Source organism: Camelus ferus, chromosome 13 (assembly GCF_009834535.1).
Source record: "Camelus ferus isolate YT-003-E chromosome 13, BCGSAC_Cfer_1.0, whole genome shotgun sequence".
NCBI classification, from domain to species: Eukaryota; Metazoa; Chordata; class Mammalia; order Artiodactyla; family Camelidae; genus Camelus; species Camelus ferus.
Window position 1 is genome coordinate 66,786,207 of NC_045708.1, and position 26,682 is coordinate 66,812,888.

At 35.2% G+C, this 26,682-nt stretch overlaps 1 protein-coding gene across 2 annotated transcripts in view; it reads left to right on the top strand.

Moving 5' to 3' along the window:
• Nucleotides 1-26,682, top strand: part of PKN2 (protein kinase N2) — a 110,938-nt gene that overhangs the window by 54,482 nt on the left and 29,774 nt on the right. For both annotated transcript variants that reach the window (XM_032494735.1, XM_032494736.1), the window contains 5 exons: nt 6,539-6,656; nt 6,999-7,144; nt 7,235-7,448; nt 20,953-21,138; nt 22,136-22,245. In XM_032494735.1, the coding sequence (XP_032350626.1) occupies nt 6,539-6,656; nt 6,999-7,144; nt 7,235-7,448; nt 20,953-21,138; nt 22,136-22,245 (774 nt within the window). The remainder of the gene's footprint in view (nt 1-6,538; nt 6,657-6,998; nt 7,145-7,234; nt 7,449-20,952; nt 21,139-22,135; nt 22,246-26,682) is intronic.

The following is a 26,682-nucleotide window of genomic DNA, read 5'->3' on the forward strand; positions in this document are numbered from 1 at the left end:
TTGGACTACATCTTTAGGTTCTTGGCGAATCTGGTGTGAGTGGACATGTAACTCCTAATTGAAAATCTGTTACAAGGAGGGGTTGTTACAAATGGAAATGTGTCCTTCTTCTGAGGTATAATGTGGAAGAGAAAATGTTAGGAACAACTGAACCAGATTATCATGAAGGTTCTTTCTAAGATAAGGTTCTATAGTTTTATGATTTCAAAAAGTCTTAGAAAGGTGAATTATAAAATTCACCTTTTTACTTTCAACTTATTTTAAAGATTTTTGCCTCTGCAAATTAATGTTTCTTCCATATTTTAATAGATATTTCTTGAGTAATTTTAGAACAAAAGTTATTAGGTATTTGTTTTCTCTCTTTTTCTTTTAAAGGAAGAAATTTAAATCAAGGGGAGGGAGGGGACAGTGGGAATCTGTGCTTGGAGCCATGCACCCTACCTACCCACTCATATGAAATTTGTGAGATAAATGTGTATAGTTATAAATAAGATTTTTTTCAGCTTAATTATGAAAATTAGATGGTATACCATATTTCAAAAGAATTTCTAAATTATTTTTAGAGAAATACATTTGTTTCTACTTGAGATATTACTTACATGATATAATATTTGATAGCATACTGCACTAACTTTGAACATTTATTATGGGGTGTTAGAGTTGGTTTTTCTGTTACTTTTAGTATTGACCTTTAGGAGGGGGGTCATTTTTATCAAATGCTACTTTGGAACTTTTTTTTTTTTTTAAGGCAAATACTATGTTCTTAGAACTGTGAATGCACCATATTATGCTGAGTGTTTTAGAATTGAAACACCTTCTGGAGTAAGGTTTCTAATCTAAGGTTGATGGATTAGATTGGGAGGTCCATGAACCCTTTGAAGTTATAGGAAAAGTAAGTGTATGTATTGATAGATGGATGAATTAAGAGGGCACCCCTGACTACCTCTGCCCCAAATTTAAAGGTTTATGGATGTATTAAAAGTAAAACAGATAATTTATGATAACCACAGGTCCAAAATGAACAGGGCTATGAGCAGCTTGCTAGAACAAATAGATAATTTACCAGTAGCCTTTTATTTTTAATTAAGAGATTCATTAATTTGAGAAGGGGTTGAATGGAAGTCCACAGCATATTGAACAGCTGCTGTAGTCTCGGAGGTAAGCCTGCCAGTTGTTCTTGTCTAGATTTGGTCTTAACTATTTCATTTCTCATCTCTAAAGCTCTCAAAGGGTCAGAGTGTATCTTTATGAGATTAGGGAAAATTATAGATTGAAGTTATGTGGGATATTAATTAATTTTATTTTTTCGTTAAGAACGTCACAGTTTGATAGCTATTATGCTGGACTCGGGTGTGAATATGATAAAGCTAGTGCCTTACACATGATAGATACTCGACAGGTAATATCCTGCTTTCAAGAGACCCTCTATCTAAAAAGTAGATTTCACATGTAAATAATTACAGTATATAATAGTGGTATATTTACGTTACTTTGAAGTACAGTGGAGAAGAATCACTTAATTGCCAGAAGAAATAAAGTCTTAGTATAAGATTTGAAGGATGATTTGGAGTTTAAGAAGGAATTAACTTTCTAGAGACAGTGATGTGGGTAAACCCAGTGTTCATAGGGTAAGAAAGTGTGGAATAGCGCGGCTGGCTCTCAAGATCGGAAGAGCTTTCCTGTGGCTGTAGTAGAAGGTTTCACTCTATTTCTCATTCGACATGCCTGAGGGTGGGTGGAATATACTTCTAATAGTAATAGTCGTCAACTCTAGCGGTTATTTCAATGAAAGGCCATGCCCTTATGAATAATAGATCTGAATCTCCAGAAGGGCATATTTTATTTGGGGAAAGTCCTCCAGGTGGTTCCAACAGAACTTTTTTTCTGTTCCCCACTGGTGACAGCTAGCTTTAAGTAAATGAGGTGTAGTGAGAGGTGGAGCATAAGGAGAGACAAACCAGATTATAAAGTACTTTGTACAAAATTAAGCAGCTGAGATTCTGTCTTACAAGATACATGGAGCTGCTGAAAGGCTTTTAGCAGAGAAAATCGCAATCAGATTTAAAATTTAGAAAATTTACATCCATCTTCCTCAGACTTGGGGAATTAATTAGAGAGGGTCAGGTCTTCAGGCAGCAAGTTTAAACAGACTTTTGTAGTAGTCCAAGTTAAACATGCTTTATGCCTCTTATAACAATGAAAAGAAAGAAGACAGAGTCACGTGATTTTGGTAGAATAAATATGTGGTGTCTGGATGTGGGGAAGAAGGAAGAGTTGAAGAAGATTCTTAGATTGGTTATGTAGACAGACTGGTGAATGATGGTAGCCTTCACAAGGGTTGTTGATGCTGGGGCCCAGATTTAGGGATAGGCATAATTGATTCAGCTTGGCAATAGACAGTCGTCTTCAGAACTCTGGTTATTGGATTCTGTATAAAATTATTACCCCAGTGCATGTTATACCCAGAGTTGTCCTTTCAAAAGATAAATCAGATATGTTCACTCTTGTGCAAAACACTCCAGTGGCTTTCTAGCAATTTTAGAACAAAACCCAGAGTCCCTACTGTGATTCTGCAAGTTCGTACATGATTTCCCCCTGGCTACCTTCTGATCTGATCTTCTGAAACACTTTCTCTCGTTACACTCTAGCCATATTGGCTTCTCTGCTATCCCTTGAACTTACCAGGTACGCTTTTACCTCACGGCCTTTGCATTTACTGTCTCTGCCTAAGTAGCTCTTCTCCCAAGTGCTTTCCTGGCTTTCTCTCTCACTTTATTACAGTTTCTGCTCAAATGCTACCATTTCAGCGAGCCCTTCATTACTGTCCTATGTAAAATAGCAACCCTGTGTCTCCTTATCCCTTTCACTGCATTACCACTACCTGCAATAGTAATTCACACAGTTGATTTCTGTATCATGTATTTCAACATTAGAATGTGAATTTCATGGCTCTTATGTAGTACCATTGATTTTCAGAATAATCTCCGAGGGCTTGATAAAATATGTTGAAGAAATGTTTCCTGTTCATATATTCAGTTGACAAACCAAGCTATTATTAAAATCTGAGGTTCTTTCTAGCACTTTTTTTCCCTTTTTTTAAGTGCTCCCAAGACTTTTCATTCTTTTTCCTCATTTGAAAGTACCTGACCATCTATCCAGGCTTTCCTCTCCACACTCTTCCAAACTTGACATGTTCCAATCTATATTAACAGCCCACAAAACCGTTTTGGATTCCTTCAGCTAAAATTGATCCCATCTTCCTTTGAATTTTTCTTTGACTACTTTTAACATTCTGGTATATATAATAATTATCTGTATCTCTTCAAACCATAAATTTTATAGTGTAGCATTCTAACTGATTAATCTTTGTATTTTTACCCGGAGGTGACAACATATAATTCATGTGAAGTAAGCCATAAATATGTAATGGAAAAATAAAGATAATGATTAATTGATTGATTTCCAAAAGCTGTGTGTATAGAGTAGTTTATTTGTTATAATATCCCACTATGACTTGTAAAACAAAGTTATTTTTATGAAGCAAAAATATTTTATAATTTAAAAATATAAAATTTATTTTTATTTATGATTGTAAAATATTGTACATTTGAAATATAAGTATTAGGCATTATAGAATGCTAATTACTAATAGTTACCTACTTTATCTAGTCTGTTGGTTGAGCCATATGAAATTGTTTTTTAGCTCAAAATCAGACTGATACTGGCATTTTCATATGGTTCAACCTATATATGTAAAAATCTTCCAAAATCTTATTGTAAAGCCAGCATTTTTCTAATGTATAAATCTGTTCGTATACTTTGGATCTACCTTCTCTCTTGCCTTGTACATATTAGGTGCTCAATAAAAAAATCCATTGAATACCTGAAAGCATAAAACTGACAATAAAACTATTTTGTGTTGGAAAACATAAGACTGACATGTAGTAAGTGTAAATTACCTGTGGTAGGTAATACCCAGTGTCAGTTGTAAAGCCTTTATCATACTTTAACATATGTGCATATCTTCCAGAAATCTGTGTGAGAAAAGTCACTTACTTTTTAAAATGAAATACAAATACTTTTCCTTGCATGTTGAATTGAAATAGTTAAGAAAGGTACTTCTAAAGAAGTAAATGACAGTACTATCTTTTCACATAGTGATAAAATAAAAAAAGGAGTGGCTTAATTGAAGAGCGTTGTATTATGCATAGACCTTACTTAATCTTTATACTTTTACATTAGAACTTCATTGAAATAGGTAATTAATCATTGTTTTTATTCCTCTAAAAGAACATTTTAATGCCAATCGTGTGCTAGGCAGTATAATTTTAGCTTTAACTAATGCTTACAAAAGCTCTACTTTAAAAAGCAGTGTCCCTATTTACATAATGTCTTCAAGAAACCTGTTTGTCCCATTAAATTAGGAGTTTTCGAAATACTAATTTTTTCTCTTATTCTGATCTGATGTCAAAGAAATAGAAAAGTTAATTCAAATCTTCAGTTTGTCTGATGTTCCTAATACTGGATAGGAGAAGGAATTAAAGAGAAAGGCATTTTCATTTTAAATGTGGGAGGTAAAGAGGTATATTCCCTAAAAGCTTATATAGTGAGTCATAGACAAACACCAAATTCAAGTTAGTATCCTTAATGGCGAAGAATAGTTTTTTTAAAAAATAAAGTATGTGTGTATGTACTTAATGTTGTAAATAGATATTTAAAGGACTTAGTAAGCTATGTAAGCCCAACTCCTTGTTGTGAAATCTAAATATTTTTCTTAATATTAAGAACAAAATCTGACTAGAAGCTCTTTCTTGAATGACTGACTTTGGGAGCAAGAGAGAAATGAAAGAAAAATTCAGCTTTCTTCCGCTGTATATTAACCTAGTTTGATGTTTAACGCAATATATTTCAGCTCACTTCCTTTTTTTCCTTATGTAACAGCAACATTGCCTCTCCCGTCACACGTACCTCCATTCTCCCCCTTACTTGTGGTGTACTGTGTGTGTGTTTGATTTGTTGAAATGATGCTGCACAGCTGATACTTGTCTCTTAGCATCTAGTTTTGAATCTCATGGAGAACATAGGTTGATTGTATGGTATTTTATTTCTAAATTTATTCTGACTGCCTCAGTGATAAAAGTAGAAATGCTTAAATAATATGTAAAAATCGGTCTTTCTTGTGACAAAGTATTTCCTAACTTACTGCTTAGTTTTATTTATCACTTCCTTTTTTGTGGATTGAAGCCTACTAGACTTTGACAACTAATATAACTAAGTAGGAGATAGCATTAACTTCTGCTACTTGTCTCATGAAACTTTTGAAAAAAAATCCTGTATTTGTTTTCTGTGGCTGCTGTCACAAATTACCACAAACTTAGTGGCTTAAAACAGCATAAACTTATTATTACAGTTTTATAATTGAGAAGTCTGAAATGGATCTCATAAGCTGAAGGTTGTTGGAGAAAATTCATTTCCTTGCTCTTTCTGGTTTCTTGAGGTTGCCTGTATTCCTTGGCTCATTTCTTCCTATGTCTCCAGTTCTTCTCCCGTGACTCCTCTTCTGCCTTCCTCTTTTGCTCTGAGGGACCCTAGTGATTACATTGGGCCCACCTGGATAGTCCAGGACTCTCAATGTTAAGGCTGGGTGATTAATAACCTTAATTCTACCTGCTGTCTTAATTCCCCTTTGACATGTAAGGTGACATATTCACAAGGTTCTGGGGGTTGGGGCATGAACGTCTTTGGTGGATAATTATTTTGCCTACCACAATTCCTAAAACGGTAAGTTTTTTGTAATTCAGTGTAACTGGAACTAAACTGGGAGGTATGACGGTAACATTGTTTCACTCAATTCAGGGTCTTTCTTGAAGTCTTAAAACATGACAGTTTATTCACTGTAAGATACTCCATAGCTTTTTTGAGGTCTCATTTTTTGACATTCAAATTTGTAGGGACCTTTCTCATAATTACTAGTGTTGACAAATGCTGTTTCCTGTTTCCTTTATCATAAATTTAAGGGAGCACAAATACTATCTATGATTAGCTGTTTTATAAACGTTCCTATATACACGAAGCTTCATGAAAATTTAGCTGTAATATAAGCAGGAAGGAAGAGATTTTCTGAAATTTTAAGGCTTAGTCACTGAGCCATCCATCACATACAGTGCTTCTGAGTATGAGAATTATTGACCGTGATACAGGAAAATTCTTTGTATTTTGTATCAATCAAAGAAAGAGAAAACTACGAAGGTGAATTTGGATGTTTTTTAAACAGTAACTTAAACAATAGCAGAGAAACTTGCTTTCTCTTGAATTAACTGATGGAGTTATTTTTCTTGTTTATCACTCTATCCCTTTGATGGCTTTTTAAAACAAATGTATCTACCAGTATATATATTTTAATATATATTATAGTGCTCACAGTGTTCTTTTGACCCTTGTTTTTCACTTGCTAATATCACTTGATCTTATTTAGAAGTTATAAAAATGTTTTATTTCTCTCTTTATCTGCTTACCTTTTCAAACTTACTTTTAATAGGATCGGAAACTCCATGGCACAGCTCAGCAACTGCTCCAGGACAGCAAGACAAAAATAGAAGTGATACGAATGCAGATTCTTCAAGCAGTCCAGACCAATGAATTGGCTTTTGATAATGGTGATGGAACAGAGATAAATTGTCATTCTTATTGTTGTGGGCCTATGGTACTAAATAAATTTTATGTAGGAAAGAAGCAACGGTTCAAAATTAAGAGGGAAGCAGCATTATGGGTTTTTATCTTGAGTTTTATCTTTGAGTTTCGATGGCTAAAATGAAAGGCTCTGTATTTCAATATTGTGTCTACTAGGTATAACTTCAGTGTTTATTGACTTTTAAGGACTAACTTCTAATGTTGTCAGAATTCATTTCTTTTTCTTGAGTTTTAATCACTACATATTAGACAGTCAAATAAATGGTTCAATTAAGTTTTGTTTTGTTTTGTTTTTTTCCCTCCTCTAGCCAAACCTGTCATAAGTCCTCTTGAACTACGGATGGAAGAATTAAGACATCATTTTAGGATAGAGTTTGCAGTAGCAGAAGGTGCAAAGAATGTAATGAAATTACTTGGCTCAGGAAAAGTAACAGACAGAAAAGCACTTTCAGAAGTAATTTTAAATAAAAATTTCAACTTAATAAATACATTTTTCAAAGAATATTATTATTTAAATGACAACATTGTCTTTTCCCTGTTCAAGGCTCAAGCAAGATTTAATGAATCAAGTCAGAAGTTGGATCTTTTGAAGTATTCACTAGAGCAAAGATTAAATGAACTTCCCAAGAATCATCCCAAAAGCAGTATTATCATTGAGGAGCTCTCGCTTGTTACGTCACCAACACTAAGTCCACGCCAAAGTATGATATCTACACAAAACCAGTATAGCACTCTGTCCAAACCAGCAGCCCTGACAGGTACGTGGCATGTATCTTCCTGATTGGGGTGTGTGTGTGTGTGTGTGCATTTTTTATTGACATCTGATTCTGGTTAATAAATGAATAAAAATGTGGAAACAGATTTTTTAAATATTGTGGTAAGATACACATAGCAAAATATATTAATTTTACCATTGTAAAGTACGCAATTCAAAGGCATTTAGTATATCCACGCTGTTGTATAACTATCACCACTTTCTAGTTCCAGAGTATTTTCATCACACCAGAGGGAAACTGAGTCGCCATTAAGTAGTCATTCCCCAAGCCCCCTTTCCCCTTGACCCCTGGCAGCCACTATTAACTTTCTGTCTCTATAGATTTGTCTGTTATAGATGTTTCCTATAAATAAGATTATGTAATTTGTGGCCTTCTATGTCTGACCTCTTAGTGTACTATTTTCAAGGCTCATTCTTGTAGCATGTATCAATACCTCATTCCTTTTTATGGCTAAATAATACTCTGTTGTACAAGTATATATCAGATTTTATTTATCCAGTCTTGATTTGGATTGTCTCCACCTTTGGACTGTTGTGAATAGTGTTTCTGTGAATATTTGTGTGCAGTTTTTTATTTGAACACCTGTTTCCAGTGGTGTTGAGAATATACCTAGACATATAATTACTAGGTCATGTGGTAGTTTTATGTTTCTATTTTTGAGGGGCCATCAAATTGTTTTCCATAACAGCTGCATCATTTTACATTTCCAGCAGCAAAGCATGAGGGTTCTAGTTTCTCCACATCTTCATCAACACTTGTTATTTTCCTTTTTTTTTTTTTTTTTAATTATTGCCATCCTGGTGGGTCCATTATTGAAAGTGGGATCGTGATGTCTCCAGCTATCTTTGTAAACTTACTTTCTTCTTCTTTCAATTATGTAAACTTTTGCTTTATATTTTTAGACTCTGTTTATAAGTGCATATATGTTTATAATTTTTTTATCTTCTTAATGGATTGACTCTCATCAAAATATAATATCCTTTATCTCTTATAACAATTTTGGGTTTAAAGTATTTTGCCTGATATTAGTATGGACACCCCAGCTCTATTTTGATTACTGTTTGCATTGAATATCTTTTTCTATTCTTTTGCTTCCAATCTGTTTCTGTCCTTGGATCTAAAATGAGTCTCTTTTAGACAACATATAATTGGATCATGGTTTTGGTTTATTTATTTATTTCTTAAGATTCTGAAAAATCTCTGCCTTTAACTTGAACATCTTTATATATGTTTAAGGTAATTACTGATAAGGTGCAATGCAATTCTGATGCTGACTACCTGGAGTTAGGTTAAATTTTACAGGTTAATGGCACAGGCTCCCCCAGGACTGCCCTCATATCAGACACAAGCTGGAAGCTTGGAGTTTCCCCAGCCACCCACATTTCTGACCAACTGTTTGTAAATTCAGGGGTTCCCACTACCACCTCAGGTTCAGTAATTCCACAGAACAACTTACAGAACTCAGGAAAGCTCTATATTAACTATTACAGTTTTATTATAAAAGATACAAATTAAGACCAGTCAGAAGAAGAAATGCATAGGGAGTGATCTGGCAGGGTCCCAAATATAAAATTTCCTTGTTCTCATCATGCATCACCCTCTCAGCATATTAAATTCTGTGACCAACTGGGAATCTCACTTTAGCTGTGAGTATTCAGAGATTTTATTGTGTCTTCATTATGTAGGATTGATTGAAATCAGTCTCCAGACCCCCCACCCCTTTCTGAAGGATAGGAGATTAGGCTGGTATGTGGCTCAAAGCACTAGCTCTCTAACCACACGGTTAGTCATCCTGGTATATAGTCTGCCCCTATCCTGGAACTGTGTACAGATCTACCATGAGTCCCTTTGGTAGCATAAATTCACATGTGGTCTCAGGAGCCCACGATGAATAACAAAGATACTGCTATCAGTGGGGAAACTATAAGGGTTTAGAAGCTGCCTCCTAGGAACCAGGGACAAAAACGAATCATATTCATTATTATATGACAAAAAGGCTTACTTGTACATTTTGCTGTTTGTTTTCTGTAAATCTTAATCTTTTTATCCTGAATTCTTTCGCTTTCTTTTGTGTTAGATTAAATTTTCCTAGTTTACTTTTGATTCTCTCATTGTTTCCTTTTCTGTATACTTAAAAATTATTTTCTTAGTGGTTACCTTGGTGATTACAATTTAATCCTAAATTTATAACAATCTTGTTTGAATTGATACCAACTTCTCTTCAATAGCCTACAAAAATTATGCTCCTATACAGCTGTTGTCATAGATTATTTCTTTATTCAAAGTGTGTTCATTAGCATATTATATTATATATTAGATTATAATTTTATGCATTTGCATGTTAAGTCATAAAGGAAACAAAAAGTTGCAAACCAAAAATATAGTAATACTGTCTTTTTAATTTACCTATGTAGTTAGTTTTACTGGCCTAATTTTTTCTATGATTTCAAGTTACTGTCTAGTGTCCTTTTGTTTCAGTCTGAGTGACTTCTTTTAGCATTTCTTCTAGAAAGTTCTGCCAGTGATAAACTCCCTTAACTTTTGTTCATCTTGGAATCTCTTATTTTCTTCGTTTTTGAAGGATAGTTTTGCATGTATAGAACTCTTGGTTGACAGGCTTTTTTCTTTCAGCATTTTAAAAATATCATCCCAGTCCCTCCTGGCCTTTATGCTTTCTGATGAAGAATCCACTTTTAATCTCATTGAGGTTTTTTTCTAAGTGATAAGTTGCTTCTCTCTTGCTGCTTTCAAGATTCCCATTTTTGTCTTTGATTTTTCAGTTTGATTATAATGCGTATCAGAATGCTAATGTCTTTTGAGTTTATTCCATTTAGATTCTTTGAACTTCTTGATGTGTAGATTCATGTCATTCATCAAATTTGGGAAGTTTTCTGTCATCATTTCTTCACATATTATTTCTGACATTTTTCTCACCTTCTGAGACTCCTGTGTTTATATTCTTAACAGTATACCAGAAATCACTTAGTCTCCTTTTTTTTTTTTTTTTTTCTTGAGAACAACAAGTGTTTATTGATGTAGAATCATTTTGGGGGGCCCAGAGACACCGATGTAAACACAAAAACAAGAATCAACTTTCATGAATATCAGACATTACGAGGGTGAGGCAAGCATTAGGACTCAGAGAGTCTTTCCACCAACAATCTTCTGTTAACCTGTTTACAAACATGAATCTTGTCTCTCTGGTTTGAACTGCCAAGATCGCTCCAAAAACCTGGTTTTAGTGGAGCTCAACAAGTTCACATAAGGACTCTTAACATAATCAAGCCAGGTGTCAAATTGATTAGGTTAGATTATGTTAAATTGCAGACCATCTTTAATTTTGTTAAGTTTTACCTCCTATTTTTTTGTTTGTTTGTTTTGTGTTGTTTTAATTAGTAGCACACACATTTAGTTTTCTGTCTTCTGATCAACTTACTTCTTTATCATTATAAATATTCCCTTTTATCGCTGAAAACAGGCTTATAGTTTACTTTGTCTGATATTAGTAGAACCATACTATCCTCCTCATGCCTAAAGTAACCTAATGAATTTTTCTGCCTTTTTGCTAACAACATACATTTATTTTTACAGCTCTGGAACCATCTTTTTTATTTTCAATCTCTCTGATCCTTTTTATTTAAAATGAAATATTTTATGTACATTGTATAGGTGTCTTTTTTTAACCTAACATGAAAAATCTAATTCAAGTTGTTAGTCACCTGTATTTTTAATACTTTATTTATATATATAAATTGCACATATTTGATGTACAATTTGATAACTTTTGATATTGACCCTCAGAAGTTACGAAGGGTGATTTAAGTGCAAGTCTCATGATGCCAAACCAAATGTTGTTTACAACCAACAGCTGCAGCACAAAATGTGTACACTATTTGATTATAAAAGAAAAGAAAAAGCTTATCTGTATAATATTGTAAGTTGAACACAAAGTTGGGATTTCGAAGCTTAGTGAATTTTGTTACTCAACAGAGTAAGGACGCAGGGGAGTCTTTTCCCACATATAAAAGATGAGGTTACTTATGGATGTTTTGCAATTTTCCCGTTTGCTGGTGATATTCAAGAGAATTGATAATCCTGGTTTTAAAGTATGGAGCATTTTGGATGTTGCCATGTAGTTATTCTAACTTACTTGTGAAGAATTGGGCTTTATATACTGTCATTATTTGAAAAAGCATATGAAACATTTCAAAATGATTTGAAAATCAGTGCGGGTTATATTTTATTGTTACTCAAAATTATTTTTGGTATAAATAAAGAAGTGAAGACAAATTTTTTCTGTTGTAATTGTCTTCTGATATTCTTAAGGTTTTTTCCCCCTGTACTTGATAAAAGAAGCAATAAATTATTTGGGTCTAGCAAAAAGTTACAAAAGATACTCACAAAGTGCCCATTATAAACTGTCCTTTTAATATTATTTTTGATGTGTATTAAACTCTACAATCTTGATGTTTGAATAGCATTTGCTCTTTTTCCCCTTTTATACTTCCCTGCCCTGTGTAGTTTGTTGTTGAAGCAAATGCTTGCTTTTTTACATCCCTTAACAGCCTTTTAGTTATGCCTGTGCATGTCCACGTTTGTGTGTTTATTGCTTATTTTAGAGATTCGAGTGTGTTTTGAAGTTATTACAGTCTGTGATCACAACATACTCTCTTACTTCCAAATCCATTTTAAAATTTTATGCAGAAATATTTGCAAATCCTTCCACTTCACCCTTTCATATCCTTGTTGTAATATATTTCACTTCTGCCTATGCCTTAAAATTCTGTAGCTGACCCTTGAACAACACTGGGATTAGGGGCGGCAACCCTCTGTTCAGTCAAAAATCTGTGTATAATTTCACAGTCAACCCTCCACATCTGTGGATCATATAGTACCGTTGTATGTATTTAGTGAACAGAAGTCCACATACAAGTAGACCTGCACAGTTCAAACCCAGGTGCTTCAAGCTTCCGCTGTACATCCTTGAGTACTGTTTTCACTCTAGAGAGATAAGAACTTTAAGGATATACACAATCCATGTTGACTGAATCTGAGAGTGTGGAGCTACAGAGAAAGAGCACCACTTGTGAAGTTAACACGTGGGTTTTAACCATGCAACCGGGCAGCTCCCCGAACTCCCACCTTGTTCAAGGGGCAACTATAATTTCACTTTTTTACAGTTACTTTTTTCCGGAAAGAAAACAAAACACTGTCCTTTATTTTTAATGATCCGTTTATTCTTTCTGTTGTTTTTTGTTTCTTCTACTGGAGATTTTCTGTGAACATCTCCCTTTAGCCTGTAGCTCTTTGTGTTAGCATTTACGGTAGTGAAAGTGTGCTGGAGTCTGATTTTTCCACTCTTTTTCTGTGTGTTTCACCTTCATTTTGTAAGAATGTTGTCAGTAGATGTAGAGCTCTAATTTTTTTTTTCTTTCAGCTCTTTAAAACTGTGATTTCATTGTCTTCTAGCTTTCACTTTCTATTACGAGAAGTCAGCTGTAATTCTTATCAGTGTTTTTCTTCATGTAATGGCCTTCATTCCCCAGTTATTGAAATAAGGTAGAATAACATTGAGCTTTCGTTTTTTTCCTTTCTGCTCCTAAGACTGAATGCTTTCAATTCCGCTATCCTCAAGTTTGCTGATTCTTCTGCCTGCTCAAATCTGCCTGTTCAACATCTCTAGTAAGCTTTTAAAACTTCAGTCATTGTACTTTTCAGCTGTTTGGTTTCTGTTTGGTTCTTATATATAAATTCTGTATCTTTATTAATATTCCATGTTTGTTGAAATAACATTCTCCCTTTTTCCTTTTGGGTTCTTTTAGGTCTTTGACCATATGTAAGCTTTGACTATGTGTATGACAGTCAATATAAAATCTTTGTTTAGTAAATTTAGTTTCTCAGCTTCCTCAGGGATAGTTTGTGTGAATTTCTGCTTTTCTTATGAATTGGCCATACTCTCTTATTTCTTTACTTGCTTCATTTTTTTTTAAACTGGATATGGTGAATATTTTAACGTGTAACTCTGAAAGATACTCCCCTTCTCTATTATTTTTTACTGTTGTTTGATATGGGATATAGTTGTTTACTGATTTTTATTAAGTATTTTTCTAAGGAAGACTGTATTCTGTGTCATACGTGGTCACTGAAGTCTCCATTAATTTAGTGATGAACTAGTGTTTTGACAGACATTTCTTTTAACGCGTTCAGGCAGAAAGAAAAATTTGCCCTGTGTTTGCAGCTGGGTTCTGTGTTTATGTTCAAGGCATACCTTCAGCGTTCACCCAGGCGTTTGCTAACTCTGCTTTTGCTTGCACAGAACTTAAAGATCCGTCAGATTTGAGTGCTTAGGGCCTTCTCAGATCTCTTCTAAGGATGGCTCCTTTTGCACTTAGCCTTCTAGTTTTCCAGTAGTATGTGGGAGCATTGCAAAGCTCTGATTCCCCAAAACATCTTACTTCTAGCTTTTCCCCCAAGACCCTGGGATATCTGTTGTTTGTCCCAACTGATTTCCTTTGCCCTAGTCTGCGGTGGCTGGTTCTTATGCCTCTAAATGCCCTCCACTTGGCTGTATCTCTGCCCTGAGAGAGTTCCTACTTTGAAGGGGGGAGGGGGGAACAACCCCTTTCTGTTAGTCTTTCAGGGGGCCCTCAGAGAGGCCAAAGCAGGAATCGACAGTTCTTTCAGAATGAGGTCTCCTCTGCCCTCTGTGGCACCAGGAACTTACACCAGGAATGCAGCCTGCTGTCTTCAGGAAGGCCATTGCGGGTGGAGGGAGAGGGGATGAAGCAAAGGTAAATGAAAATGCCACAAAGCTCTCCTACCCAGCTTTTTTTTTTTTTTTTTTGATTAAGCATTTGCCTGGTTGCAGTAAACCTTTGACTGTTAACCCTGATATCTGGTAAAGTTAATTCTAACAATTTTTGCTAGTTTTTCTTTGTTTTCCTGTGTTTCTGTGGAGAAACTGCCTTGCTCCACCATTTTCTGACCGTTACTTACAAAGGTTTTTATGGCCTATGTGAATGTGACATACTTTTGATACACAGGCCTCCCTCATCCCCAGGAATCCTTAAGTTATCTTATCAACATAAATGTCAGCAAGGGCTTTACCTTAAAAATATATCATTAAATATTTTGAGGATATAAAAGTATTCTTCAGAATTGCATGGCACGCTATCACGTTCTAGTGGCTTTGGGTATCAGTAATCTGTTTGTTTGTTTGTTTGTTGTTAATGCAGGCATTAGGGATTGAACCCAGCCCCTTGTGCATGCTGAGCATGCGCTCTACCACTGAGCTATGCCCTCCCCGCCACCAGTCAGCTTCATACTATGGCTGACTTCTACCTTAAAACCTGAAGGACAAATTCACACTTGAACTGTGCTGTTACCACTATTAGGATCAGCCTAAATCTGCAGTGAGCAAATTGAGTTTCTCAATCTTGAGTTACCCTGGGATGCCAGCATGAATTCACAGTGGTGCAACAGGGTGCTTCGGGTGTCTGAAGGAAACCCAGTGTTACTGCACCTCTTTCAGTCACCGCTGAACTGCTAGCTTAAGGTAGTTACAGTTTCACCGTTAGGTGGAGCTACATTCTTTCTGATTGTGTCATAAATTAAGGAAGCTGGGTGTTCCTGGGTTTTCCTTCACTGCTATAATAAATAACATGAGAAGATCATTGTGGAATAGAAGATAAGGGTTCCAGTCTAAGTCCAAAGTTTGATAAGTTGTACAGTGCCTGGTGAGTACTCACATCTTATTAGGAAGTAAACATGGTTGTTTAAGAATGAAACAAGAGGGGGGACCTCCCTCTCTTGAGAGCCTACTTAGCATGCATGAGGTCCTGATTTCAATCCTCAGCACCTCCATTAAAGATAAAAATACAAACAAACAAACTTAATTACCTGCCCCCCCCAAATTTTTTTTCATTTTTAAAAGAATGAAATAAGACTACTTTATTCTTTCAAGCTACATGTATTACTTTTTCAATAGTTTTTAATTTGTTACAGTATCCTATGAAACAGAACTGTTAGGTATGTCATTAAACTAGGAGCACAGTGAAAAAATTGAGACCCTAGGGTAGCGTGAAATGAGAAAGCTTGAGAACCTCTGGTCTAAACTCTCCATTTTATTTTAAGTGTTTTAAATATTTATTATTTAATGCTTTTATCTTTTCCGTCACGTCTTCTGTAATTCTTACCACGAACCTTCTGTTGCAATTAATCTGATTTGCACACTGCCTGTTTAATGTCTTTGCCTTATCCATCTTCTTACTGTGTTTTTTAAAATCAAAACTGGAATAGAGACCTGTGAAGAACCAAGACTTTGTCATCCACCTAAATGCAGTTAACCCTAGCACAGGATAGTTTAACATTGAACAGATTTTGATAAATATTATTTGATACTAAGGCAGGGGCTGTACCTATTATCTGAGTTTCACCATTTTGTGGCTCAGGGCTGAATGTATTTTTAATATTCAAGAATTTCTGAATGAGTCATTGATTAAAATATGGTTGTCAAAAATTTGGAAATTAATAATATTTTTAGAAAAGTAACAAAGCCGCATTTAAGAAAACCAGCTAATATGGCTGGAAATCATTTTCCTTTTCTATTCTAGTTGGCTCCTCTTCCCAGCTCTTGCTTTTTCAGTTCTCTCTTTCCATGTTCTTCATTCCCTTACTGAACTTCACTCACAGAGATGTAAATCACCAGTCTAAATGGAGGTATCCTATAATTCTTAAGATATTTGGGTTTTTAAAAAAAATTTCTTTAAGGTTCTGCTGGACCTTAAACTACATACGGAGTTAACTAAGAAGAGAAATAGTATTGATGTTACCAAAGGATTAGACGTGATAAAGGATTAGCATGGGTAAGTAGTAGGAGTTTTTACTGGATGCTAGTATTTGTGGTTTGTCTCATTTATACTCTGGTTTCTTTTGTGGTTGTGTGATTATAATTAATATTATATTATTAATATAATTGAATTTTCTAGTCCAAATTTTGTGACATTTACTGATTTTTATAAGAAGATTTTATAAAAGATTTCCTCAGAATTAAAAAAAAAATGTTACTCAGTTCAACCAAGATGAAATACTGAATTAGTAAAATGAATATAAAGGACTTTTTTCAGGAAGTTAAAAGGAATAAAAAAGCACTTACTTGTTCTAATAGAATTCGTAACTACTGCTTATGAATATAAACATTTCCTTCTTAGATTTACTTGTTTTTAAAAATTTCATATTATGGGTTATAAAAGTAAAAAGTATAATTTTAAGCAATTTCTTATATGGTAATGCAACTGCAGTTGTGTCACCTCATAAAAGAAAGAAACTTCTAGATGCTTAATAAAGATCTTAAATCCCTCTAGGTTTTTTTCCTAAATGAAAGCAGGTGTTGAACACTGTCATCTCCTAATACATTGAAATTACTAAAATATTTAGTGAGCTACCAGGGTTTGCAGTAGTAGCCAGATGTTTTCAGTTTTCCCAGGGTGGTGTTTACATGTGAGCATTCACAGTGGGAATAAACTAAGTTTGCCAGTTTAACAACAAGGGAAAAAGCGAACAGAACACACAGGCACAACAAGTTGCTTCTTTTGAAGCAAAATTAAAATACTAACTATTATAATCTGCCTGAATACTTCACAGGTAGATAAGGTTTCCACAGCCTGACCAAACCCATCCTTAGCATCTTTATTGAGACATACTTTATATACTATAATATTTACCAATTTTAAGCATAGTTTTATAATTTTTAGTAAATGTGTCTGGTGGAGTCACCATTATCAATATCCAGGTTTTACAGTATTTAAAGTATAGAATTTGAGAAGTTTTGTAATACATTTTAAGTTGTGAAACCAACATCACGATCAAAATAATTATATCTGTCATCCCCAAAAGTACCCTCATATGCCTCTGAGTAATCCCTCTTTTCTACTTTTCTCATGCTTTCCCTCCCCACGCCTGTCCCCAGTCAGTCACTGGCCTCTTTCTGTCTCTAGATACTAGTTTGCATTTTATAGAATTTTATATTAATTGAATATGGTGTATACTCTTTTTTTGTGAGGGTTGCGGGTAGTCTGGCCTTTTTCACTCTATAAATAATTTCTTTGATACTCATCTATGTTGTATGTATCAGTAATTCCTTTCCTTTTGTTATTAGTAGTATTCAGTTGTGTGAATATGCCATAACTTGTTTATCCGTTCACCTGTGGTTGATATTTGGGTTGTTTTCATTTTGTACTTTTTTCTAATATAGCTGCTAATAACATCCTGGTATAGTTTTTGTGTAAACATAGATTTCACTTCACTTGCGTAAATACCTAGGACTGGTGTGACTGGATCATTTGGTAGTCTGCTGATAATGGGTTCTTTACCCATTTTTATATCTGGAAAGGCTTCATTTTTGAAAGATATTTTCAGGAGAGTTAGAATTCTACATTCATGGTTTCTTTGCTTCCTCAGTACTTTAATTCTTTTTTTTTTTTTTTACCATTTTTTTTATTGAGTTATAGTCATTTTACAATGTTGTGTCAAATTCCAGTGTAGAGCACAATTTCTCAATTATACATGAACACACATATATTCATTGTCACATTTGTTTTCGCTGTGAGCTACCACAAGATCTTGTATATATTTCCCTGCGCTGTACAGTATAATCCTGTTTATCTGTTCTACATTTTGAAGTGCCAGTCTTGCTTCCATTGTTCCTAATGAGAAATCTGCCATCCTAATCTTTGTATGTACATGTCTTTTTACCTCTGGCTGCTTTTAATACTTTCTCTTTATCACTTGTTTTGAGAAATTTGATTATGCTATGCTTTGGTGTGACTTCCTTATTTTTCTTTTGCTAGGTGTTTATTGAACTTCTTGGTTACTTCCAGGGTTTATAGTTTTCACCAAATTTGGAAATTTTTCAGTCATTATTTTTTCAAATATATTTTCTGTTCCCTGTCCTCTATGCTTTTCATTAGGGACTTCAAGTACGCATGTATTAGGCCACTAGAAGTTAAACTCACAGTTCATGTATGTGCTGTTCTTTTTTTTTTTTTTTTTTTTTTACCCTCCAAATCCTTCCTTTCTGGCTTCTATTTTTAATCATTTATATTGCTCTAGCTCAAATTCACCAGCCTTGTCTTTTGCAGTGTGTAATCTGCCATCAGTCCTATCTAGTGTAATATTTTTTAAATATCAGACATTGTAATTCTCATCTCCAGATATTTGTTTTGGGTCTTTCTGATTTCTTCAATGTCTCTATTCAACTTTTTGAATAGATGGAATATATTATAACTGTGTGGAATGTCTGCTAATCCTAACATTTCAGTTTTATGTTGATTTTCATTTGATTATAATTTTTATAATGGGTCCTAGTTTTCTATTTATTTGCTTGCCTGGCATGATAGGCAGAATATTAAGAATGACCCCCAGAATCCCTCACCTGTGACGATGATGGAACATCACTTCTGTGGTAACTATGTTATATGGCAAAGGGGATTTTGCATATGTGATTAAGGCTACTAATCAATTGACTCTGAGGTATTGTGAAGGACGTTTATCTGGGTGGGCTTAATATAACCACTCGAGCCCATTAAAGCAGAGCATTTTCTCTGGCCAGTGACAGAAGGGCAAATCAGAGATCTGAATCATAAAAAGGACTTTATGTACCATAGCTGGCTTGGAGATGAGGTTAGGGGTCACATGACAAGGAATGCAGGTCCTCTCTAGAATTTGAAAACAGCCCCTGGCTGTCAGCCAACAAGGAAATAGGATCCCCATTCTTATAGCTGCAGGTTATTGGATTCTACCAATAACATGAATGAGCTTGGAAGTAGATTCTTCTTCAGAACTTCCAGATAAGAGCCTAGCTTGGCAGACATAATGGTTTCAGCCTCATGAGATCTTTAGCAGAGAGTGCAGACCAGCCCGCCTAGACTCTGGCCTACAGAATGATTAGAAAATAAATGGGTATTGTTTTAAGCCACTGAGTTTGTAATAATTTGCAATGCAGCAACAGAAAACAAATACACCTGGTAATCTCTGAGTAGATGCCAGACATTTTGAATTTTAGCTTATTAGGTGCTGGCTATTTCTATATTCCTACGAATATTACACATATTCTTAAGCTTTGTTCTAGGTCACAGTTAAATTATTTAGAAACAGTTTGATCTTTTAGGTAATGCTTTTAGGTTTGTTATGTGAAACTAGAGCATCGTTTAGTCTAAGGATAATTGATTCCCTACTCCTAGGGCAAGACTGAACGCTTGGTCTGGGGAACCTTCTGCACATCTTGGAAGTTCTGTCACTGGACAGCTAGCTGTCTTTTTTTCCTTTACTTTGCTGTGAAATCTAGTCACCTCAGTCAGTTCAGTCTTAATACTCTGAGCTCTGTGTCCTTAAGTCAGGTAGTCCACTTGGCTCCACCCGCATTCCCCGTCCCTGTGCTGTGTCCCAGATAGTCTCAGGGCAGTACACAGTCTTAGGACGCTTCTCTCAAAGAGCACCGTTCTTCATTGCCAGATGCCCAATGTGTTTAGCAGTAGTTTGTTTCATATTTTTTGTTGGATTTATTTTTTTCAGTTGATTGAGTCGAGGGTAAATACAGACATTTTTTACTTTGTTTGAAGTTCTTTGGGTATTTTTAAATAATTAAAAACTTTAAATAAAATTAAGTTTTAATTATTTAAGTTTAATGGGACAGCTTTTACAGGAAATACTCTGTCTAAAATGTTACGCTATGTGCAGTATCTAAAATTTTAATACTGTGAAGCACCATTTTAAAATTTTAGTATACTGGGTCTAGCCCAAATGATGATGAAGCCATATCTCCAAATGGCTAAGCTCACAGTTCCTCGTTTTCATTTGAACATCCTTTTGTATTTATTTGCCTAAGGAAATTACAATTATTTTATGCTTAGGTAATTAAAACCCCTAACTATTTGACTAACTAAACTATTAAAATGGAAAGATAATGTTATTTTATATCTCAAATAGAACAGAAATCCATTTATGAAACAAAAACCTGTAAAGTTCTTTTCTATGTTAACTATGAAACACAGCTGTTATTCACATAGTCAGATTTCCTTGTTTCTACTTTCTGTGTGTTTATTTTAATACACATTTTTTTTAAGCTTTATGTTTCCCCTCCCACATGTTCTGTCCACATAATTCTGTAATTCTTCCGTGTAATTATAAAAATGAGTATTCAGATACACAAGTTTATGTAACTTGTTTTGTTCTGTGCCCCACAGCTAGCTTTTGGGAGGTACTGTTCTTCCTATAAAAATTTTTTTAATTGACTTAAGAGTTTTTAGTAGGCTTCTCTAAATAAAACAGGAAAGATCATAGTTACCTCAGAGATCCTCCCGGAGAAGAGAGGTTACTATTCTAGCAGATCTCCCTCCCTGTCCCCTGCCCCATTTCTGAATAGGTAGCAAAGGCAGTTCTGCATGTTGAGAACTGACGTTTTCTTACTTGGTGTTTGTTTGCGCTGCAGGTACTTTGGAAGTTCGCCTTATGGGCTGTCAGGATATCCTAGAGAATGTCCCTGGACGGTCAAAGGCAGCATCAGTTGCACTGCCTGGTTGGAGTCCAAGTGAAACCAGATCATCGTTTATGAGCAGAACGAGTAAAAGTAAAGGCGGAAGTAGTCGAAATCTCCTGAAAACCGATGACTTGTCCAGTTCAGTAACCAGATTTTTTAACAACTGTGTAACAGATTAGAGGGCCTACATAAAAGACTGAGCAGTGCGGACAGGGAGGAGTGAGAAGAGTCAGCGTTGGGCAACAGACTTTAAAATTATGATTTCCATAATTTGAATTTAAAACAACAAAAGCAAAATGATAGGGAGATAAAAAAAGGCAACAAAATTTTCTTTACTGGAAATATATTAGAAAACTGAATGACATATAGCATTAATTCTTTTGGAATAATGAAATATTGAACATCACTCTTTATGTCGGACTTTTGTGTTACATCTTGTCTCTTGTAATGGTGTACTGACACTTCTTTAAAGTAACATTGAGATTTTGGTAACTAAGCACTAAACTAAACATTTTTAATAGGATACTAGCCTGGTATCCCAGTAGTGAATTGAACTGGGGGAGAGGGTAAAGGTGGTAAGAGTAAAAGACAAGAGGTTTATGAATCGCTTTGGGGACACCTAAAGTATAATCATAAACTACAGTATAAACGTGTAACTAGAGGGAAAGGCACGTGACAGTTCAGCCTAGTACAGAGTGCAGAGGTGAGCATGTCTGTGCTTTCCTGTATAGTGAGAGAGATGTTAGGAAAAGTATGAAAATTGAAATTGTGTAAGGTAATTTTTAGCTAATGTAGAGGGAGAAGACCTGGATGATTGATAATGATACACAAACATGCACACATACATGTGGCAAACAACTACTGGTCACCGTTAGACCTACCAGTTACGTTCGAATATAAATGAAATAGATAGCAGTTCTTATTTGTGTTTTTGAGAAACACAAAGGATAACTTGGGAGGGTCTAGTGGGAGTGTATGTATATATAAAACTAGCCATTTACGATTCAAAAGCTTTAGTAGGGGATAAGAAAAACCTTATTTTCAAAGGATCGTAAGACTTGTTGATACTCAACAATGGCACTTCTATTTTAAAGTTTTTAACATATTCAAGCAAGTTTTTAAATTGTAATTACAGATGATGTCTGTGCAGTTTTGAAGCTAGATAATACTGTGGTTGGTCAAACTAGCTGGAAACCAATTTCCAATCAGTCATGGGACCAGAAGTTTACACTGGAACTAGACAGGGTAAGATGAGAAATTTTTTACTTGAATTTTCATTATATTTATGATAAATTTTATGTTTTAGAAAACTTTGATAAGTTTTATTCTTAACAAAAAGAAGAATCTAAGTGCTTTTGACATTTCTCATCTGATGAGGCGTATGTAAATCTGCCTTATCCGATGGCTTCAGTAGCTTTCATTTGTGCAGCGATTTGAAAATGTGTACTTCAACAGCAAGAAGATCGACAACAAGGTGAGATCTAACGTTGAAATATGTTTTTTTACTTTAAAAATGTGCTCTCTCAGCACTAAGGTGACTCTTCTGACTCACCATTTGTAGGTCATACTGTCAAAGCTGGCTTGAAAGGGAGCTGCCGGGCTCAGGCAGCCCTTCCTCCATGTATCTCGGTGGCTCTCGTGACTCTTGTGACTAGAATGCGATCTGTAACTGGAACCCAGCAGACGTTAACATGGTCCACAGTGGATTCAAATCCACCACGATAGCTTTATTATTTAGATTCTAATCTGTCCCGTGAGGTGTGGGAAGAAAAATTAAAACTTAATCATAATTTTATTTTAAAAATAAGAAAGATAATAAGCTTCTTATCATTTAGTATTTAAATTGATTCATTTTAAAAAGTACATGTATTAGTGAAAGCGAGTTTATAATACTCAGTGTTGATGTGAGGTGGCAATTACTGCTCTAGTGTCTACTCTTGAAGTATTCTTCCAATTTATTTTTTTCCATCTCACAGCCAGCATCTAATCAGGCCCTCATTGTTGCTTTCCTTGGTTCAAATACTGTGTCTGCCATTTAAATATTAAATGTATTCGAACAAAATGCTCAAGTTTTTATGTTTACCGATTTATCTTTAATGCTGTCTACTTCATTGAAATGTGTGAGGATTAAATTCATGTAAAAATCCTAGGCTAGTGGTAAGAACTCAATTAATGTTGGCTATTTTTACCAAAGTAATTTACTAACTAATCTCCACGTGTCTGAGTACCAGGCTGATCTTCAAAGAATAGTACTTTCATCTTGGCATTCATTCTCTGGTTTAGGGTCATTCATTTATTCGTAAAAAATTATTATGATATTATTAATTCATTTAATCAACAAATATTCATTGATGCTTCCTAAGTTCCAGACACTTCCAGGTGGTAGATTAACAACAAACAATATAAACAAGGTCTCTCAAGATTCCCTCAAGGAGCTTCTATTTCAGTGGCCTCTCAGATTATATCTGATTATTTGCAGACTTCTTACCATCTCATCTGAAACTGTATGATTTCACTTAAAAGGGTGTTGAGGACTTAGAATGAATGCTCGGCTAAGGTGATTATACTTGTTGCAGGTGAAGAGAGAGACATAATGGAAAAGTTGATTTTTGGGATTGTATGAAGAACGAGTTTAAGGGGATAGAGACCAGAGGCGTATAAATTGGCAGGATGCTACTCCAGTACTACAACTGTAAGATGAAGAGAACTTCAAGTAAAATGTGGCAGTAGGAATAGAAAGAAAGAGATACATGTAGGAATTGCTGTAATGAAACTCTTAGGCTTAAGCACCACTGATTTTCTCTTCAGTGCTAGGCAGCATTCTAGATGCTGGTGGTGATTGATCAGAATAGTCAAAGGCCTATACTTTGCACCTTATATTTTAATGAGGGATAATAAATAGTAAACAAGTTTTTTAAAAATCTGCAAGTGCAATGAAGTAAATACGGTGGTATAATGAGGCGGTGGGGTCTACTTTAGGTAGAGAACATAATTGGGGAAAGTCTCTTTGAGGAGGCTACATTTAACTTGAGACCTGATGGGCAAAAAGTTGCCGGACTTACCAAAGATGCAGCTAGAATTTTCCTAGCAAAGGAGACAAAACATACAATACCTTGAGGTGGGAGAAAACTTGACGTGTTTTAAGAGTAAAAATCATAAGACAGATCAGTGTGGAGAAGTAAAATAGCAGATGTAGGTGGGTGTCAGATTACTTGGGCCTTTACAGTCTGTGAATTAGAAGGCAGCTGAAGGCTTTCGATAGGGGAGTTGGCATCATCTGATCAGATGATCTGATAGAAGTCAGTCCCATTCCCTACAGGAGGTAGTAAGAGAGTCATTAGCCCATAATGGGAAAGAGCTTATGATGAAAGAAAACAAAGGTCTAACAGTCAAATCGTAAGCAGTATTCCCAAGAATAGAAAGAGAAAGAGGGCTTGCCAAAGAGAAATGGAAAACTCTGGGTTCGATCAGATCATAACCTTATAAAAATTTATCCAGTGAAGAATTGCTGGGATGGTGAGATGATGAAAATCCTCTTGCATATGAAACAGTTGAAGGAAAATGGGAGTTCAAGTCTATTAGAAAAGAGATTTAATAAAGATTTGTTAACTATCTTTAAAGTTAAAAGGAGGAAGATGTAGGAAAAAAATTAAACTAGGGATAGCAATGAGATTTCCATTTGTGTGTATTGACTCTGATGGATTGGTAGTAACTTTCTGGAGCTCAAGGTTTACTGTGTGGGTCCTTCTTTTCAGAGAAGATTATGCTGACCAAGTCGCTGTGTTAACAGTGATGGCCAGATGCTTGGCAAAGGGGCAAGTGGTAAGCTGCAGTACACAGTCGTTCCATCCTTTGATTGACTGTACTTCGTGGGTGTAGAGGACAAAGCCAGTCAGTGATGGCAGATTTCATTTCAGTGTAAAGACTAATACTGTTAAAAAATGAAATGAGCTGCTCTATAAAGTAGTAAGTTCTCTCTCAATAAAGTTGAATGAGCAACCTAAAAGAGACTTTAAGGGAATTCTTGTATCAGATAAAGATTATACTTCCAAGATTTTTTTCAACTCTGACAGTTTCTCTTTCAGAGCAAGAGGAGGCCTAGCATTGTTTCATGCTATAAATCAACTAAACAGTTAGACGAATATAATTCGGTGAAGCCCATCAGAGAGAGAAATACAGTTGAGGTCCTTAGTGTTTATAGATATGATTTTCTGTTGTATTATGTTTGCATCTTCCTTCTAAACTGTGTGAATACATATAAATAACCATGATTATAAAATGTTTCAGTTTCCGCTCATACTTAATGGAATAGATTGGCTGTAATGTTGGCTTTGAAGCCAAACTGGATTCATTGACCACCTGCTGCTTGTTAACTGTTTGGTGGTAGACAAGTTACATAACCTTTCTGCTGGGCATTTGTTTCACCATCTCTAAAATGAGGGTGAAATATAATCCTCACAGGACTGTTAGGAAGAAATACTAAGGTAGTGTATAAAATGCCTTGTGTTGCCTGGCACGTTCAGCTCTTCAACGATATTAGTTCTTTCTTTAACCCTAGGCTTTGGCATGTGGCTGTGAATTTGAGTGTAAAGGAAGAGCATGTTAGGTAATGGGGAATTAACTGGTTGAATGTCATTTTCATTTCAGAGCCTATTTAAGGTAATTATAGGATTCTGATGAGTGATATGATCAAAATGAAAGTTAAGAAAGAGATTGTTAGAGGGAAAATGGTTGGTTAGATTTCTCTTGTAGCAAGGTTATTGAGTTAGAGTTTTACATTTAAAATAGGAGTTAAAAGTAATTGTCTTGCCAGCATTTACAGGTAAGGAAACTGAGGGCCAGAGTGATTCGCTATTAATAAATTTCAAAGCTGATACTAGACCTTGAGTGTCCCTCAGAATAGAAGCTCTTCCCTCTGTGGTAATTTGTATGAGATAGATGACAGTGGCACAAAGAGGAAGCAGCAGAAGACGACGAAAACCTGGTAAAGAGGAAATAGTTAAACATGACCCAAGCTGCAGCTTAGAAAACTAGAAAGACCGATAACCATTGCTGGGTTTTTCTTTACGTGCAATTGTAATCTTCACCTAAAGTTATTTTTCTTCTTCATGGCGTCAGACTTTCTTCCCACTTGGGAGTCATCCTCCCTTTGAAACTTTGAAGACACTGCGTGGCTGAGTAAAGCTGTTCATCCCTCAGGCCGGCTAGACCTTCTGCATTCCTGATATGCATGCTACTTTTCCCTAATTGGATTATACACTCTTCTTGGACAGAGACCACCTTCCTTATTATAAGTCCTTCTGTTTACATAGTGCGCTTTACTTTTTCATGTGCTTTTTTTTAATCCCTTATATTAATAGAAAATTTATTTATAGAAAATGTTTATAGAAACATTTACAGAAAATAATTGTTTTAAACTGACATGTTCATGCCCAGCATTTTGCCTCAAATGCCAAATCTCTTTTCTTTGGCATTTTGGAACTAAATTGTCTGCACTGTTTCTGTCCTCTCCAAAATACAAAGATTAATAGGTCTTTTTAGAATTTTAAGATACTCCAGAAATGATCTGCATCTAGAATAGTCTAGAGAATTTCAGATTATGCTTTGGGGAGCTCAGGGCTCTGCAGAATTGTTTCAGGAGGCCACATAGAGCCCTTTTTTGGTTTGTTTTGAGATTCTAGG